Here is an 18,674-nt window from a genome sequence, read left to right as displayed (position 1 = left end):
AGCATCTGTGAAAAAAGAAACAGATTTAGCACCGAGTCGAATATGCTCGGAAAGTCACATTGGACACGAAATGTTAACTCTCTCTTCCTACAGGTGCTGCCAGACCTGCTGAGTATTTCCAGGACACACACTTTGATGGTAAGGAGCAAGGAAGTACATACTGCATTGGGATGATTGGAACGCCTCTGTTCAGTCTGCAGGGGTGACCCCAAGCTTCCAGTTGCCCATCATTTTAATTCTCCACAGTGGTCCCACTTTGACCTTTCCACCCTCAGCCTCCTGCAGCATTCCAATGAAGCTCATCATCATTTTTCCACTGGGCACTTGACAGTTTTCAGGATTCATCACTGAGTTCAACAGCTTTAGATCGTAACCTCTTTCACCATTTTGTTTCCTTTTTCTATGCTAATTTTGGCTGTTCTCTTGTTTCTCATTTTCACCACTCTGCTACTAACATTACCACTAGACACATCTAATGTTTCCTTACTTGTGCCATTACCACTCCCCCGGCCTTGTACTTTAATCTATGCCTTCCACCACACTATATATATAGACCTGCTCCACTTTCACTTGCATAAAACCCAATACATCTCTAACTTTTTCTAGTTCTCAAGAAAGGTCATCAAACTGAAACATTATTTCTGTTTTTCTCTCAAAAGATGCTGGCTGATCTGCTGAGTATTTTGTTTTTATTTCACGGAAGATGTATTGGCCTTGGAAAAGGTGCAGTATAGGTTAAACAGAATATCAGGCTGAAAGGGTTGAATTATGAGGGCAGATTGCATAAACTTGGCTTATACTCAACAGTATATAAGATTAAAGCAAAATTGAAGCAAGGCCTTTTAAATAATTAAGGAATTCAAAAGGGTATATGCAGAGAAACGATTTCCTCTGATGGGGGATTCAGGAAAAGGGGCATTGATCATAAAATTAGACAAATAAAAAATGGGAAACATGGGGCATGGGTGCGAAGGTTACTTTTTCTCACCCTTTCCTCCTGGCCAATGCACTCCTTGAATTAAAACATACTTGATTACATGCACTGTAGATTTCTAAAATTTGACAGGGATCGGAGTAGGGAAGTTTCGAGACTACTATTTCCTGGGAAAAAAATTGAATCTCAGCTTGAAATAGGAAGGTCCAGTGGATTCTGTTGAGAAGTAAATCATGGCTGACATGGGCTGAATGAGGTAGCAGGACACCCTTTCAAGTTATGCCACTTTGGGTATCAAGATGGTGAGGTGAAATGGCAAGCGGCAGCAAAGTCTAGCTCATACTTGAGGACTGAGCATCTTGCTCTCATGCCCACATGTCCTTAGCCTGCTGCAATGTTCCGATGAAGCCCAATGCAAACTAAAGGAACAGCACCTTATCTTCTGATTAGGCACTTTACAGCCTTCTGGACTTAACATTAAGTTCAACAACTTCAGGCCATGAACTCTCTCCTCAACCTTGACCCCTTTTTTAAAAGTCCAATCTTTTTCCCCCAACACACCACCCCCCACAGGGCCATCTGTCGCTTGTTCTTATGTTTTGCTTTCACAAGAGCACTGACCCTTATTCTGCTATTTTACCTTCATGGTACTATCAGCACCTTCTTTGGTCTTTAACACTACCACTTAGACACCCCGTCTTGTGTCCATGACATCTTTGTCAAATCTCCCAAGCTCCCACCTATCCCTGACCTCATATTTTGCTTCAACGCCTTTAAAATCCATCACATTTCTACCTCGCTCTGAAGAGGAGTCATATTGACTCAAAACGTTAACTGTTTCTCTCTCCACAGATGCTGCCAGACCTGAGTTTTTCCAGCATCCGCAGTATTTTGCTTTTATTTTAGTGTTTAATTTCATTTGTTTTGCTTCTATTCTCTGCAACGACCTTTATCATTGATATACAATTTTTGTTTAACTGTCCCTTCCTGCCCCATTCTACTTATCTTTAACCACATTGCTATTCTCCTCTGATGAGTTGACCACTCATTGGATTGTCAATTCTCTCTTCAACCAAGCCCCCCCGACCTCCTCTGTTAGTTTAAAGCCCTGTTCACAGTCCTAGTTATACAATTGGCCAGGAAACTGGTCCCAGCCCAGTTCAACTGTAGCCTATCCCAACGGAAAGCTCACTTTTCCCAGAGTATTGATGCCAGGGAAGAGTGAGCTATTGCGTTGGGATGGGCAGAGAAATGCATAATTATTCACCTATACTACAGGATATAGAATACTGCAATGATAACAAAGAGATAGTAATACTATTTCAAAAGTTTGAAAAATGATATTTCAGTGAATTGCAAAGGTTAATGGATACCAGGGAGTGATCACCATCTCCAAAGCATTTTCTTTTTTTTATAGAATCATAAAATGATATTACAGAGAAAGTCAAAACATAAGAATGATGAGCTTGGTGAAAGTTAGTCATTAAAACAAAAATGAAATTTAAAGCCTTCTGATTATTCTTTGCAGTCATTTTTAAAAAACAGCATATATAAACATAGAAACTAGGAGTAGGCCATTCGAGCCTGCTCCGCCATTCATTATGATCACGGCTGATCACCCAACTCAATAGCCTGCTCCCGCTTTCTCCCCATACCCTTTGATCCCTTTCACCCCAAGAGCTATATCTAACTCCTTCTTGAAAACAGACAATGTTTTGGTCTCAACTACTTTGTGGTAACGAATTCCACAGGCTCACCACTCTCTGGGTGAAGAAATTTCTCCTCATCTCAGTATATGATATGATAAAGAATAATTTTATTCCTTTTGTCAACAGTTATTGTCAAAGTGGACACACACTGCCTATCACTGGGCATTCTCGATAGATGACAATGGACAGAAGGATTATGACAATCACTTACATTTAATCAAGAAAATCACAACTGATTAAATGCAAAGGTGAACAATTGCAGAATTTTTTCCCCTTCACATTGATTTCAGCCCTATGTGTAGCGGGGGGGCTTTGCAAAATATTAACGAGGATAACCTACCTGTAAAATAACAGCACTGTGGGTGTACCTATATCACACGGCCTGCAGCGGGTCAAGGCGGCAGCTCACTACAACCTTTTCAAGGGCAATTAGGGATGGGCAATAAATGCTGGCCTAGCCAGCAACGCTCACACCCCATAAATGAATAATAAAAAGTATGCTTGAAGTAGCGGGCAGTTTATTCAAATATTAAACAAAGTAAATGCTATCTACTATATTTGTATAGTTAAACATGCTCAAGTGTTCCAAAATTAAAAACACAACATCAGCCGGAGCTCACACCAAACTAAAAACGACAAGCTTCTCAATGTTTTATTGGAAGTAACTCAGAAGAATATTGAATAAACCAAGGTGGAACTGGGTAGCAAAGGTTATTTTAAACTGTTTTTCAATCAGAAAATGTATCAATGCCTCTCCTCTATTATCAAGCTGAATTCGAACCCAACATTTATTAAATATCATCCTGGAGTCAACAGACCCATGGAGGAAAAAAGGGGCCAGTTTTGTGCATCTCAAAAAATAGATATGCAGAGGTAGAGAATGAAATATAAAGGAACAATGGAAGCATCTTGTGCAACAGAATTCAATGAATATAAAATTCTGAATAAAATATACTTGCAGTTATGTCATACATCTCCCACTGAAACTACTCAAAGTCCTTCACATAAGGAATTACTGCGTATTTTGAAATGTTGTGACTTATGTATAAAAAAAATGACTAAATTACCAGTCCAGTCATTGTGAAGTACACTATGAATACATTATAGTAATTTATTTTCATAGTTTTACCTCGCCTTCGCCCATATGTCCTTGCTGCATGTAAACAGAAAGAAAACACTTTTCAATCATAGGAGATAAATTTATTTCCTTTATCACACCCATGTAGAAAACGCAAAGCACAAAGTGTGGGTTATAATATAATGGAAATGGTTATTTTAGGGAAAAGGGAAAGGGTGCAATTTAAATAGATATCGCTTTAATGATAAAGGGCCTAATGTTAATAACAGAAAACCCTGGACATTAGCCACCTATTGTTGCACTGGCAAAGATGTAACACTAAGTTACCAATAATTTCTTCACATGCCCAGTTACTAGACAATCATTCTTTTTCAAGAGGGCAGGACAAAGGAAGACTAGATAAATTGTACAGTTGAGAGTGGGATGACTAATGTGCAATTAATTACAGCAAATACCTCCTTGTTTTTTTGGATTTGCTGGGAAAAACAGTAAATGAGTCTAATAGCTGTAAAAAAAAAATTACAACACTCAATTGCTATCTAAAGTAAACTAGTGCACACGTCTCAGCCCTAGCTAGGAAAACAAATGAAAATAGCTTGAATCAGCCACCCATTTGCTGAAATTTATTGTATTGTTAAAAAAACTCTAGGATATGGCATTATCCCAGAAAAGTGATGGTGGACCACTGTAGTCCATATGATGAAGGTACTCCCACAATGTTGTTAGTTAGGGAGTTCCAGGATTTTGACCCAGTGATGATGGAACAGCATTGAGTTCAAGTCAGGATGTGTATGCTTTCATGTTTCTCTCCAAGTCAATGTTGATTCCATACACCTGTTGGAAATTGCAGATTTAGGAGGTGCTGCCAAAGTCCCGTCAGTTGCTGCAGTGCATGTCGGTAATATATACTGCAGCCACAGTAAGCTAGTGGCAGATGAAGTGAATGTGTAAGTCAGTGGATGGGATGCTGATCAAATGGGCTGCTTTGTACTGAATAGTGTCAAATTTCTTGTGTTAGGAGCTACACCCATTCATGCAAGTGGAGGATACAGTATTCCATCACATTCCTTGTAGGGTGTGGAGAAATAAGGGGAAGTACGTTTATGGGGGTAAGTAGTTGGGTCTGTTTGTATGTGATTTAATTACATTTGGAGTCAAGGAGACTGCAAGTTTAAATCATCAAAAGAAGCTGGGTGCTTGATATGCTAATGAGTAAACATGGATGTTGGTTTAGCATGTAAGGTGTGAAAGAAATTTGCATTTTTAGATAGATGAAGGGAGAGTTGGATTTCAAAGGGATTTTAGTTTACAATTAGCCAGACAAGCAAGGCTCAGGAATATGTTTAGTTTTCTCAGGGGTTACTGACAATATATAGAAACAACATGAAAGTTATGTTATATGAGAGATACAGTTTCAAAGACTTATGAAGCATTGGAATTTACATATTAAGAAGAGAAAGATATGTATAAAGGAGAATGAGGCTATGGGTCAGGAGAAGGCATTGTAAGATCTAACAGAAGTGTGTGAAATAGCCTTAATGAAGCCTTCAGTATTAGTGCATAAGTCTGCTGTCTACCGAAACTGAAGCTAGAGAAAGCCATTTTGGGAATTCCACTGGGTATTGTGTTAATCTGCTGGATCTGTTTAAAATCTAAAATCTATTTTTGGACTGTTGCGTTAATGGGGGTGTTACTGCAAGTCAGGTTAATTAGGAACTTTAAGTAGTAATTTGTAGTCTTGTGTGCTTGAAATCTTTTCTTTTGTTAATAAAGATTTTAATTTTGTTTTTAAAGAAGTCTCTAAGTGTCTTAGTGGGCTTATTACTTCTGAATACAGTGCATGCATCTCAAAATAAATACAAATTGCAAAACCGTTGTGATAGCGCGATCAAGTTTCTCTCATGGATTTGGTCCGCCTGGTACACATCATCTGTTGCATCATAACACACTGTACAGTAGTATTGTACCTAATCTCAGCTATCCCTATATTCATATAGGAGGTCTCAATTAATCTCAAGGATTTTGAAGCAGTGCAGCAAAAGAAGCTTTATCAGACCATCAGTTTCATGACATCTCCCAATTAACTGTTAATTCTTGGAAATAAAATTATCGGCTCAAAGAAAACTTCAGATAAGGAGAAAAGTTTAAAAATATACCAAAGTTGTACAAGGCAAAGGAGTGCTGGTACAAAAAGAATGGGCACTTATGGCCTCAGTTCGAACTAGTTTGATGGAATAATTCAATTTAAAGTTAATACTGTCCTGTAATGATCATGAGTGGTTAAGTAAACATTTACTATAAATTTGTACATCTTTACTATCCTTCCAGGCTTATTGTTTGTAAATTGCAAAGTGGAGTGGACAACTTTCAATTTGCAAATAATTTCAGAGGTTAACATATACTTCAAATGTTAAGCAAAATAAATTAACAGAAAACTAATTTCAAAGAAAATTAAAAGTATGGATTTGTCAGCTACATAACTTGACATTCAAATAAAATTAGGGCAGATTGGGGAGATGGTGGCAGAGTGGTAATGTCACTGGACTAGCAATCCAGAGGTCCAGCCTAATGCTCTGGGGACATGGGTGCAAATCCCACCAAGGCAGCTGGTGGAATTTAGCTTCAATTAATTAATAAAATCTGGAACTGAAAGCTAGTCTCGCTAATGGTGGCCATGAAACTACCATAGATTGCCTAATGTTAAAGGTCATTAGTGAGCCAATCTGCAGAGTCCTTACCTGGTCTGACCTACATGTGACCCCAGACCCACAGCAATGTGGTTGACTCTTAAATGCCCTCTGAAATGGCCTAGCTAGCCAGTCCATTCTAGGGCAATTAGGGATGGCAACAACAGGCCTTGCCAGCAACACCCAAATCCCAAGAAAGAATTTTTTCTAGTGAAACTTTAGAACAGCTGGTTAAAAAAAGATACTTATGCATCTTAGTTTCACGTAGGAATAGATTAGACACAGTTGAATAAAGGAATTGACTGTTTTTTTGGAAAAACATTCCCACTAGTAAATCACCTTCACTGACACAATAATATGGAAGCTTCCCCTCCAATAATTAAGAAAATAGTCCGGTAATCAAGAACAATAAAGGCTCCTAGAAACAGATCAAAAATACTTCACAGAATTAGACATTTACGCCTCAGATAATTATTCATGATGTCTATGTTGGCTATTTGCTGGAGCAATATAAAATTATACTAAGTCTTCTATCATCATATAAATAGTAAAAGGGTGGTCAAAGGAGGAGTGGGGCCAATTAGGGATCAAAAAGGGGATTTATGCATGGAGGCATGGCTATGGTATTAAATGAATGCATCAATCCTACTAAAGAACAAGATGCTGAGCAGGTCATGGTGAAAAATGAGGTGGTATTGAATAGGCTGCCTGTACTTAATAGCTGCTAAGGCAACAGGACCAGATGGGATGCATCCAAAGATACTGAGGGAAGAGAGTGGAAATTGAGGCAGCACTGGCTATAATTTTCCTGTCTACCTTAGATTCAGGGGTGGTGCCAGAGGACTGCAGAATTGCAAATGGCATATCCTTTTTCATAAAAGGGTGCAAAGACAAGCCCAGCAACTACTGGCCATTCAGTTTAAACTCAATGGTGGGGAAACGTCTAGAAACAATAATTCAGGCTAAAATTAATTGTCACATGTTAATAATGGAAAGCCAGGAGAGGTTTATTTGTTAAGGGAAAATCCTGTTTAAGTAACTTGGAGTTTTTTGATGAGGTAACAGAAAAGGTTGATCAGGGTAATGTTGCTGTGTTGTACATGGACTTACAGAAGGTTTTATTTGATAAAGTGCTGCACAACAGACTTGTGGGCAAAGTTACAACTCGGAGTGGAAGGGACAGTGGCAAAATTGGCTGAGTGACAGGAGGCAGAGCTTTTTCAGACTGGAGGATGGCTTTTAGTGGAGTTCCCCAAGATTCTGTGTTGGGACCCTTGCTCTTTCTAATACATATAATGACCTAAACCTTGGTGTACAGGGTCCAATTTCAAAATTTGCAGATGATATGAAACTTGGGAAGCATTGTGAACTTTAAAAAGGATAGTTTTTTTAAAAATTTGTTTACGGGATGGGGGTGTCATTAGCTAGGCCAGCATTTATTGCTCATCCCTAATTGCCCTTGAGGTAGTGGTAGTGAGCTGCCTTCTTGAACTGCTGCAGTTTATGCGGTGTAGGTACACCCACAGTGCAGTAAGGGAGTGAGTTCCAGGATTTTGACCCAGCGACAGTGAAGGAGCGGCGATATATTTCCAAGTCAGGTTGGTGAGTAGCTTGGGGGGGGGGGGGGGGGGGGTAACTTCCAGGTGGTGGTGTTTCCATCTATCTGCTGCCCTTATCCTTCTAGATAGTAGTGGTCGTGGGTTTGGATGGTGCTGTCCTGCAGCGCATCTTGTAGATAGTACACACTGCTGCCATTGCGTTGGTGGAGGAATGAATGTTTGTGGATGGGATAGGGTGGGGGGGCGGGGGGAAGGGGCAGGGGCAATCAAGTGGATTGCTTTTGTCCTGAATGGTGTCAAGCTTCTTGAGTGTTGTTGGAGCTGCATTCTTCCAGGCAAGGAGATTATTCCTTCACACACTTGACTTGTGCCTTGTAGATGGTGGACAGGATTTGTGGGGATCAGGAGGTGAGTTATTTGCCACAGGATTCCTAGCCTCTGACCTGCTCTTGTAGCCACAGTATTTATATGGCTAGTCCAGTTCAGTTTCTGGTCAACGTAACCCCCAGGATGTTGATAGTGGGAGATTCAGCGATGGTATTAGCATTGAATGTCAAGGGGTGATGGTTATATTCTCTTGTTGGAAATGGTCATTGCCTGGCACTTGTGTGGCACTAATGTTACTTGCCACTTGTCAACCCAAGCCTGGATAATGTCCAGGTCATGCTGCATTTGAACATGGACTGCTTCACGAACTGTAGAACTTCAAAAGGACGTAGACAAGTTGGCAGAATGGGTGGACGAGGCAGATGGAATGTAATGAAAAAAAAATGGTGAGATTCATTTTGGTAGGAAGAACTGAGGGACAATATAAAATAAAAGGTACATTTCTAAAGGGGTGTAGGAGCAGTGGGACCTGGATGTATATGTGCATAAAATCAATGAAGGTGGCAGAACAGGTTGACAGAACGGTTTCTAAAGTATACAGTGCCCTCAGCTTCATTAATGGGGACATAGATTATGAAAACAAGTCATTGTATACAAGTATAGAACACTGCTTCAGCCTCAACTGGAGTACTGCATCTAGTCCTGGGTGCTACACTTTAGAAAAGATGTGAACGCATTAGAAAGAATGCAGAAGAGATTCACAAGATTGATCCCAGGAATGAAGAACTTCAGTTACGTAAATAGATTGGAGAAGTTAGGACTGTTTTCCTTGGGGAAGAGAGTGAGAGAATTGATAGAGGTGTTCAACGTGATAAGGGGTTTGGACAGAGTAGATAGGGAAAAAGAGTTCCCATTGGTAGAAAGATTGAGAACAAGAGGGCTCGGATTTAAGGTAATTGGTCAAAACAGCAACAGGGACGAGGAAAACTCTTTAGCACAGCAAGTGATTAGGATCTGGAATGCGTTGCCTGAGTGTGTGGTAGAAGCAGATTTAATCGAGGCATTCAGGAGGGAATTGGATTGTTAGCTGAAAAGGAAGAATGTGCAGGGCTATGGGGAAAAGGCAGGAGAGTGGCACAAATTATTCCTGCAGAGAGCTGGCACAGACATGATGGGCCAAATGGCCTCCATCTGTGCTGTAACATTTCTGTGATTCTGTAATTCCACTAACCTATCCTCTCCCTGTAGTCCTGTATTGTCCTGTGTTCAAATACTGATCCAATGTTCCCTTAAAAGATACTGTGGTTTCCCTCAATCATTTCTTGTGACAAAGCACTCTTTGCTTTCACTACATGAAAATGTTACTGCTAATTACTCTTAAATTTAAATTGATGGCCCTTGGTCAATGACTTCTAAATCTGAGAAAATAGTCATTCCTCATGGACTATGGAAATTTTATATATCTCATTTTTTTAAAGCCTTCCCTGTTCCAGAGAAAAAATGTCCCAGTACCTTGGCTCTTTCCTCATAACTATAAATTCCCGTCCCTAGGGACGTAGATTTATCAAAATGATAACTGAGTGCACCAACATGATGGTGGGAAGTTTAGAATTTGGACAGAGTAGGAATTTGGTGCAAAAGGGCAAGTCGGTGCTTTTTAAAAAAATTGTAGTGATGGGCCAGCACGCCTCATCAGGGCAGAACTGCAGACACTGGACAAACAGAAAAATGAAAAACTCAGTGATGTCAGGTTGTGAAGAGTATGGAATGGTGTGGGTAAGATACAGTAATAAGTTTAGTGGTTACGATTTGCTTTTGTATGAACTAAACAGTTACCGTAGATAACTTTAAAAGCCCAAGATTCTGTAAATTCTTTTTTTTTTATAAATATAAAAATATAGATCAAGAACAGGTTGTGCATCTGAACTGCAGTATGTGAGGATTTGTAGACAGGGAGGTTGGAATAAACATATCTGCAGTAGATGTCTCCATTTCTAATTACTCCAGCTCAGAGCCATTGAGCTGTAGACATTCTGAAACATAAGGGAGGGGCTAAATTAAAATAAACCACCTCAAGATTATAATCTCTGGATTGTTACCCAAGGCACTTGAAAATCGACAAGGTGATAAAATGATTAGGGAGGTGGAAATGTGGCTGAAGTGGTGTGGGAAAGAGGAGTTCCATTTCACAGGATACTATGGTATGAAATCCACCCGAACCAAGCTCAGACCAGTGCCCTAAAGGATAAATAGGGCACTCAGGGACTTTAAACGAGTAAATGGGGGCGGGTTGGAGGAGGGTGGGTGGGGGGTGGTGGTGGTGGTTGTGGTGTGGCTCAAATAAGTGCTTTTATACAAACGCTCAGAATACAAGCTACAAGCTGAATGAATTGCAAGTGCAAATTTAATTTAAGGTTATGACATAGTGGCCTTTACCAAGACATGGTTGCAAAACAGTCAGGACTGAGAACAGAATACACCAGATATACAGGAAAGATAGACAAAATGGTGGCGGGGCAGGAGTACCTTTAGTTATTTAGAAATTATTTCTATAGTAAGAGATGGTATAACAAGAGGTAAGCAGACAATATTAAGAAATAGAAAAGGATTTACGACTGTAGTGGAATTTGCGTATAGGCCCCCATGAAAGCAGCTGTGAAGTGACAGAATGCATTCAGACAGAAATTAGACAAGCATGTAGCAAAGACAGAGTGGTCTTCATGGGAAATTTTAACTTCCATATAGATTAGAAGTAGACAGGTTCATGTCAGTAAGGTAGCAAATTTCAGGAACATATTCAGCATGGATTTCTGTGACAATATGTCCTAGAACTAAACAATGGAGTAGGCCATATTAAATTTAATATGGAGCCAGATTTAGTCAATAGCCTAACGTGCACAAATGTTTATTCAGTAGAGACCAGAAATGATCATGTTCAATCTTGTATAGGAAAGGAAGAAACTTAATAGCCACTATGATTCTAGATTTAGGATGAGACAGGCACTGTCCACAAAAAATGTGGCAAATCTGTTAAAGGATGAAACAGAAGATCAGGAAGGTGAAAATGTGGTTGAAGGAGTGATGTGCAGAAAAAAGGAGTTCCATTTCCTAGGACACTGGCACCAATGCTGGGAGAGGAAAAAACTGTACCGCTGGAACGAGATCCAGGGGTTAAAGGGAGTGGGATTTAAACATTGGTAGATTATGTTTGGGGCATCAGCAAAGTGGTCTTGATTCAGGAAATGTTCCTTTAGATTGGAAAATTGTAAGTCACTTCACTATTCAAGGAAGAGAGATGGAAAGCAGTGAATTATAGACTGGTTAGCCTAACATCTGTTGTTGTGAAATTACTGGAGTCTATAATTAAGAATAGAGTGACTGAACACCTTGAATTTTTCAGCTGATCAGGGAAAGACAGCACGGATTTGTAAAGGGTAGGTCATCTATATGGACTTCCAGAAGATATTTGATACAAGCTTCTCATAAAAGATTAAAAATTAAGCTCACGGAAGGCAAACTATTGCCCTGTTAGAATATTGGCTGAGCAGAAGACAAAGTAGGGAGAATGGGTAGGTATTCTAATGTCAGGATGCAACTAGTGGCATTCCACAGGAATCTGTGTTGGAACCTCAACTGTTCACTGTATTTATTGACAATTTAGATGATGGAATACAGAGCCGCATATTCAAATTTGCCAATGACACAAAGATAGGTGGCATTATAAGCAGTGGAAATGGGAACATAAAATTATGAAGGTGTTAATAGATTAAATGAATGTGCAAAATCAAGGCAAATGAATTTCAATAAGTGAACTCACCTGCAGACAAGAAGGATAAATCAGAGTACTTTTTAAAGGGTGAAAAAGGGAGGCCCAAAGAGTCTAAGGAGTCCATACGCATAGATTGTAATATCACGGACAGGTAGAAAAGAAATCATGCGGATCTTTCTGGATTGCTGCAGCTATACAAAAGCACTGGTTACCACATGTGGAGTAGTGCTCTGTTATGGGCGCCACACCTTAGAAAGGATATACTGGCCTTGGGAAGTCTAGGACTAGGTGACATAGCCTAAAAATTACAGCCAGATCTTTCAGGAGTAAAGCTGAGGAAATACTTCAAAAACCAAAGTACGATAAAAGTTTGGGACTGTCTTCACAATGGCAGTTGATGCCGAGTCAATTGTTAATTTTAAATCTGAGATGATTGATGGATTTCTGTTAACCAAAGGTGTGAAGGGATATGGGGCATAGGCAGCTTATATGAAGTTTGGTCACAGGTCAGACATTCTCATCGAATGGTGAAATAGGCTCAAGGGACTAAATAGCCTACCCTTGTTCCAGTGCTCTCCAATCTTTATCTAATGCGGTATTCATAACTGCACACAATCTAATTAAATGTGGTCCAACCATTGCCATATGCCTCATCATACTTTATTTTGTCCTCTATAATCCCCAATTATAAACTCTAAAAGGCTATTCGTTTGTTACGGCTCTTTTTTAAATCTACATGCACTTATCAGGGAGTTATATATTTGAACTCCTAGATCTCAGTTTATCCATAGCTTTCCAGAATGTCAACTCACTTCCCATTTTACTCAAAATTTACTACCAAATGCTTACCTATATTTAACTAGGTATTTTTGCCTTATCTCTATATTCTGCTAATCTATCTCTATGTCAATTCTTTTACAGTCCTCCTTACTGTCTGTCAAAGCCTCTCTACTTTTACATGGTCAAATTTAAATTACACTCCTGCATCAAAATCTAAATACAAGCATCAAGGCAAAAAAAAAGTGACGTCAGTAATAGACCCCTTTAAAACAAAGGACTACTGAATATAAAAGACTTCACTGCTATACACCGAGCAGGTTGACTAGTTACAAGGAGATTATAGTGTCAGAATGTGTAAACACTTCAATTTAAACCATATTTCAACCTTCAACTGGGGTGTGGGTGGTGGGGATAACACAAGGCAATGATGGATTATGCCTCCAGAAAGTTCACTGGTCAAGATATAACATTCTAGAAACTTCCAAACCAAGCTTCATTTCCTTGTTGGAAACCAAGAGGGCAATGGCATGGTAAATGTCAACTTTCTATCAGGAGTTTATAGCACACATTTGAACTTGCCAAACATGTTTAAAAAGTTAATATGGCTATAGAGTCTAAAATTTTCCAGTCTTTCAATAGGTCAGATTGAGTTGAGTCCATTATTTAAGTGAAACACAATATATTAAAAGATTTCTAGTTAACATTATAATTCTCAGGAGATGCCATCATAAAATGATGCTGGATAGCACTTCATTTATGAAATTTCAAAATTAATAACTCACTCCTTTCAACAGACAACCCAACTTCGAAAAGCTTCCATTCAAGTAACATGAAATGACAAAGGAATAAAATCCCAAAATGATGTGGTCTTCTGCTGTTGAAGTAGATTATGCACATTCATCGAAAGCAATTTTGTGTGGATTATGACATTTAATCTGAAAATTTAAAAATGAGCTGGAGTGTGATCCAGCGACTGAGTTTTGATTAACTAGGTATCTAAGGTTTAGTGTGAATGCTTTGTCTCTGATGAAGTCATTAACATTTCATGATAATATTACACAAATGTATAATATTTAGGGTAACTGAGTTCATATTGTTATCCAAATTGAAGACATGAGCTGAGTTTGAAAATCTTTGACAGGGAATCAATGGGGGGGGGAAAACCAAATTTGATCAAAATAATGTTAAGAAATATTTCCTCAGACATATACCAGTACTGTATTAGGAATGGGACTAAATCTCCTGCACCATGAAGCTATATTGAGTACAGGCTACTCATCCATTAAGAATGGGCCACTTCTATGGTTTAAATATTGCAAAAAATCAACTCAGTAATAGGGGGATTGGAAATTCATGTAAATTTAACATTCTTTATAATGACGGATGCTTAAATCATTAATCTGCAGCACCATTGCATACCCTACTTTAGACCACTTGTGCACAGTTCCACAGCAGTGTAAGCAACTACCACTCAGAATATATAATGGTCAATTCTAGCTTATATCTTTCCCTTTATTTACTGTCAGGAAGTTTTGTCAATTCCTTTGTGATATAAAATCTTAAACTACTAATGGAGCGTTCTGAATTTTAGAAATAATTAGGCTGTACTGCTGCAGGAAATTTAAAACATGGATTCTACTACACACAATATATATTTATGATAACTGATAGTTGGCAGTAAACTACAAACTACTAAAGACGTCTGTTGAAAGAAATGAATGTTTTATAAAATCATATGAATTAAGATTAATTTATAGCCTTACCCAAACTAATTGTACCGTGTATTTTGTGGTTTTATTTCATATCATCTTGCACCCAATAAAGAAGAAAAAAATCAGTTACTTAGACTAGCGAAGCTGGGCCTGTACTACTTAGAGGAGAGGAAAAATTTGATTGAGCTGTTCAAATCTTGAGGGGTTCATAGAATAATTAAGAAAAAACGGTTTCCGCATCTGATAGGTATGTGAAAGAAGATTAAGTAACTTCTTTAAAGGAATTGGGTATATACTTGAAGGGGAAATATTTGCAAGACTATAGGGAAAGGGCAGGGAAGTGGGACTAAATGGATGGCTCCTTTAAAGATAGACCAAATGGCTTGGGTCCTATGTCATTCTAAGATTCTATTCCAGAATGAAGAAAGGTCATTCATAGGCCAGAGTCTATGAATGATTATTTAGTCATTCCCCTCTCAGCATATACTAAGAATGAAGAAATTATTGAATTATAGTTCAAATACAAATAGATTCTATTAAAATTAACGAAACTTGTTATTTTACGCTAATTTACTTATTCCACTTTAATGTGTAGAGGTACTTCTACACTATATGCTTCAGTATAGTTTACACATATTGGGCAGTGATGCAAGGTTCCCACTGTCATATTTGTTATGGGGGGGTGGTGGTGGTTGGGGAGGTGATGGCGTAATGGTGTTGTTGCTGGACTAGTAATCCAGACACCCAGGGTAATGCTCTGGGGACCCAGGTTTGAATCCCATCATGGCAGATGGTGGAATTTGAATTTGATAAAAATTTGGAATTAAAAGTCTAATGATGACCATGAAACCATTGTCGATTGTTGTAAAAACCCATCTGGTTCACTAACGTCCTTTAGGGAAGGAAATCTGCTGTCCTTACCTGGTCTGGCCTACATGTGACTCCAGACCCACAGCACTGTGGTTGACTCTTAAATGCCTCTGAACAAAGGCAATTAGTGATGGGCAATAAATGCTGGCTTAGCCAGTGACACCCACATCCCATGAATGAATTTTTTAAAATTGTTCTGTTTAAAATACAGATGCTGTTTGCTTCTAATTATTCAGATGCTCACTGCAGAGAGTCCTTAAGGTTATAAAATTTTACTTTATAGAGACTGACGTGATATAAATAAAAGAGATCACTGGTTGTTTCAATAGCACAGATCTTAAATGAAAATGAAGGGCTGCATTCAGAGTTATCCTCAGAACAGAAATCTACTGGACCGAGATATTCACTGCTTAGAAGGGCATACTGAGTTTCTCGTGTGCTGCACCACAGTGATATGATGGTTGGTCTTGCAATTCTTCAAATGATGAGTTCCCAATTTCAGCATTGAGAAATGGTTTTGTACATTTGTGACAAATACTTACCGTTAATAGGAAGAGGACTGTCCGATCCAGGATGTGCGTAGTTTAGGCGACCTATATGAAAATAAAACAAAGAGTTATAGGAAGCAATGAACTGACAAGCCAGTTTTGGTCACCCTTTCCAGCAAAAGACCTCATCAATCCAACACCCAAGATTCCGAACATGGATTTTGTTCTCAACTGGTAGTGCAATCTCTGGAGACCTACAGTACTAGTGCACATTTGTATTATTTATAAATTGTTTACAGTATATTAAAATGTGCAAGGACCATTTTTTGTGAAACTATTGTCAGTTTTACCCTAGAATTAAGCCTTTGATAAAGTATCTGATCCATATAGATTATGTATTGCATTCACATTATGTGGCATATTTTTTTTTGGATTTGGATTTAATGTTGTGCTGGATTTAGTTTAGATTTCTAACTTTTGATCAGCCTTTTGCTAAAGTATTCCTGTACAGCTAGCACCTTCCTATATAAATATCTAGTATTTTTTTAAATATATACTGGGTTAAGAACACATTGCAGAAGCAATTGCTGTGTTCTTTCAGGTAAGAAATAGTATGCATAGCTTTTTCCATTCACAAGATTTGGGTGTTGCTGGCAATGGCCCCCAAGAAAATGATGGTGAGCCCCCTTCTTAATTTGCTGCAATTGGTGCAGTGAAGGTACTCCTACAGTACTATGAGGTAGGGAGTGACGCTCCCTCAAAACTGTACAACTGTGCAACAACCCAAAAGATCCCGGGCAGTCTGCGCACAAATTAGCCTCTTAAGTTGCCTTGTAGAAAAATAATTTAAAGGGCCCATGCACTTAAAAATAAAATTACAGGATATGTTGGTAAGGAGTTCCAGGATACTAACTGAGTGATATATTTTCAAGTTAGCACAGTGAGAGACTGGAGGTGCAGCAGGGGTTTGAGGGGGAGGGGAGGGGGGGGGCGCTGGTGTTAGAGGTGGTGTTCCCATACATCTGCTGTCCTGGCCTCGTATTTTTAGGTAGTAGGGGTCCATAGGTTTGGGAAGGTGCTGTCAAAGAAGCCTTGGCAGGTTGCTACAGTGCACCTTATAGATGGTACACACTGTAGCCATGGTGTGCTAGTGTTGGAGGAATAATTTTTTTTTTTTTTAAAGATAGTGGATGGGGTCTGAAATCTTTGATGGTGTGAAGCTCGAATGTTGTTGGAGTTGCACTCATCCAAAGCAAGTGGAGAGTTTTCCATCACACTCATGACTTGTGCTTGTAGACAATGGACAGGTCTCTGGGGAGTGAGAACTCGTCATCTGCTGCAGAATGCCTTTCATCTGATCTGCTCTTGTAGCCACAGTATGAAAAAGGCTGGTCCATTCAGGTTTCTAGTCAATGGTGACCCAGGATGTTGATGGTGGGGGAATTGATATGGTAATGCCATTGAAAGCAGAGGGTAGGGGATGGTCATTGCTTCGCACAAATATACTTGCCACTTATCTGCCCAAGACTGAATGTTATACAGGTCTTGCTGCATACAGGCACAGATTGCTTCATTATACAAGGAGCTGCGAAGAAACAGAACATAAAAAGGGATCACCCTTCCAGACTCCAATGCTTGTCGCCCTGGTGATGGAATCTGTGGTTAAAGCTTGTAGTTTTGAGACAGATCTTAATTGAAAGGGAAACTGAAAAAGGGAAGCAACAAAGGAAACTGAGAAAGGAAACTCGCAGTTTCTAAGGAAACCGAGACTGAAACAGATTGGAAACCAAAACTTCTGTGGAGACGAAGCCTGGTTGAAAGCTATAAAAGGACACAGCCATCCAAGCTCAGTAGAAGTAGATGAGTCCACAGGTGCAGTACAGGCAAGTTGACGAAGACAGAGGCTAGATCCAGGAGCTAAGAATGAGCAAAGATCTAGTTGCTGCAGCTGTGTGCCATTTTTGGTGTAGGTCGTGCCCATGGAACTCAGGTTGGTTGTGCGCTGCTGTTAGCTGGGGAATCAGGCCAAGTCCTAGAAGAAGAGGAGCTGAAATTCTTTGAGGGAGACCGAATTTTTGAAGGACTTTGTGACTGACATTGACTACAAAGGTTGAGTGGACTGCCGAGCCAATTCAAATCTGCCTTAATTGCATCTATGTAATGTGTAACTTACAGTTTATAACTGACCACAATTTGCCTGTTAATTCATGTTTAACTTACATTGATTCTGGGTTGTAGAGAATAGGAGATTACCCAAGATAGTGTCATGTTTGCTTCGATTGACTCTTGTATAGTAAAAGCTCTTCGGTTTTGAACCATGGAAACTTGTGGCTTTATTATTTCAATAGATAACTGGATTTCAGATTTTTTTGAAGAAAGTTACTGGTCTTGACCGTGATGGTAACAAAATTGGGGATCTCAACCGGGATCACAACACCCCTATACCAGGATGCAAATATCTACTAAATTTTGGTTAGCTCAGCAGTGGGTTGGTTCAGTGTATAAAACGTACACACTTTTTTCAATAGAGACAGGAACAATCTCTCACTACTCCACTCCCCTGATGTTAAAATACAATACCCCATACATTTTGAAATGCTGAACAATATATACAATTTACCAAAAAAAGCTGGCTAAAAACATTCCTTCATATCAAAATAAAAGTTGAAATGTTGAATATAGCAATAGTTCAGAGGCAAGACATCTGTGCAGAATGGTCCCAGATTTAATTGTTGACAACTAGGGTAGCAATCAAGGTGGT

General features: G+C 39.1%; 1 protein-coding gene across 2 annotated transcripts in view; it reads right to left on the bottom strand.

Annotated features, from left to right (window-relative positions):
* The window catches only part of cpeb4b (cytoplasmic polyadenylation element binding protein 4b), an 87,334-nt gene that overhangs the window by 37,798 nt on the left and 30,862 nt on the right, over window positions 1-18,674 (bottom strand). The window contains exons 3-4 of one of the 2 annotated variants that reach the window (XM_078550598.1): window positions 15,968-16,018; window positions 3,773-3,796 (exon numbers count right to left, since the gene is read on the bottom strand). In XM_078550598.1, coding sequence (XP_078406724.1) covers window positions 3,773-3,796; window positions 15,968-16,018 — 75 coding nt within the window. The remainder of the gene's footprint in view (window positions 1-3,772; window positions 3,797-15,967; window positions 16,019-18,674) is intronic. The other variant, XM_078550599.1, reaches the window with a different exon arrangement.

Source organism: Cetorhinus maximus, chromosome 10, assembly GCF_964194155.1.
Source record: "Cetorhinus maximus chromosome 10, sCetMax3.hap1.1, whole genome shotgun sequence".
NCBI classification, from domain to species: Eukaryota; Metazoa; Chordata; class Chondrichthyes; order Lamniformes; family Cetorhinidae; genus Cetorhinus; species Cetorhinus maximus.
The sequence above is the reverse complement of the archived record's forward strand: the minus strand, read 5'-3'. Positions and strand labels throughout refer to the sequence as shown.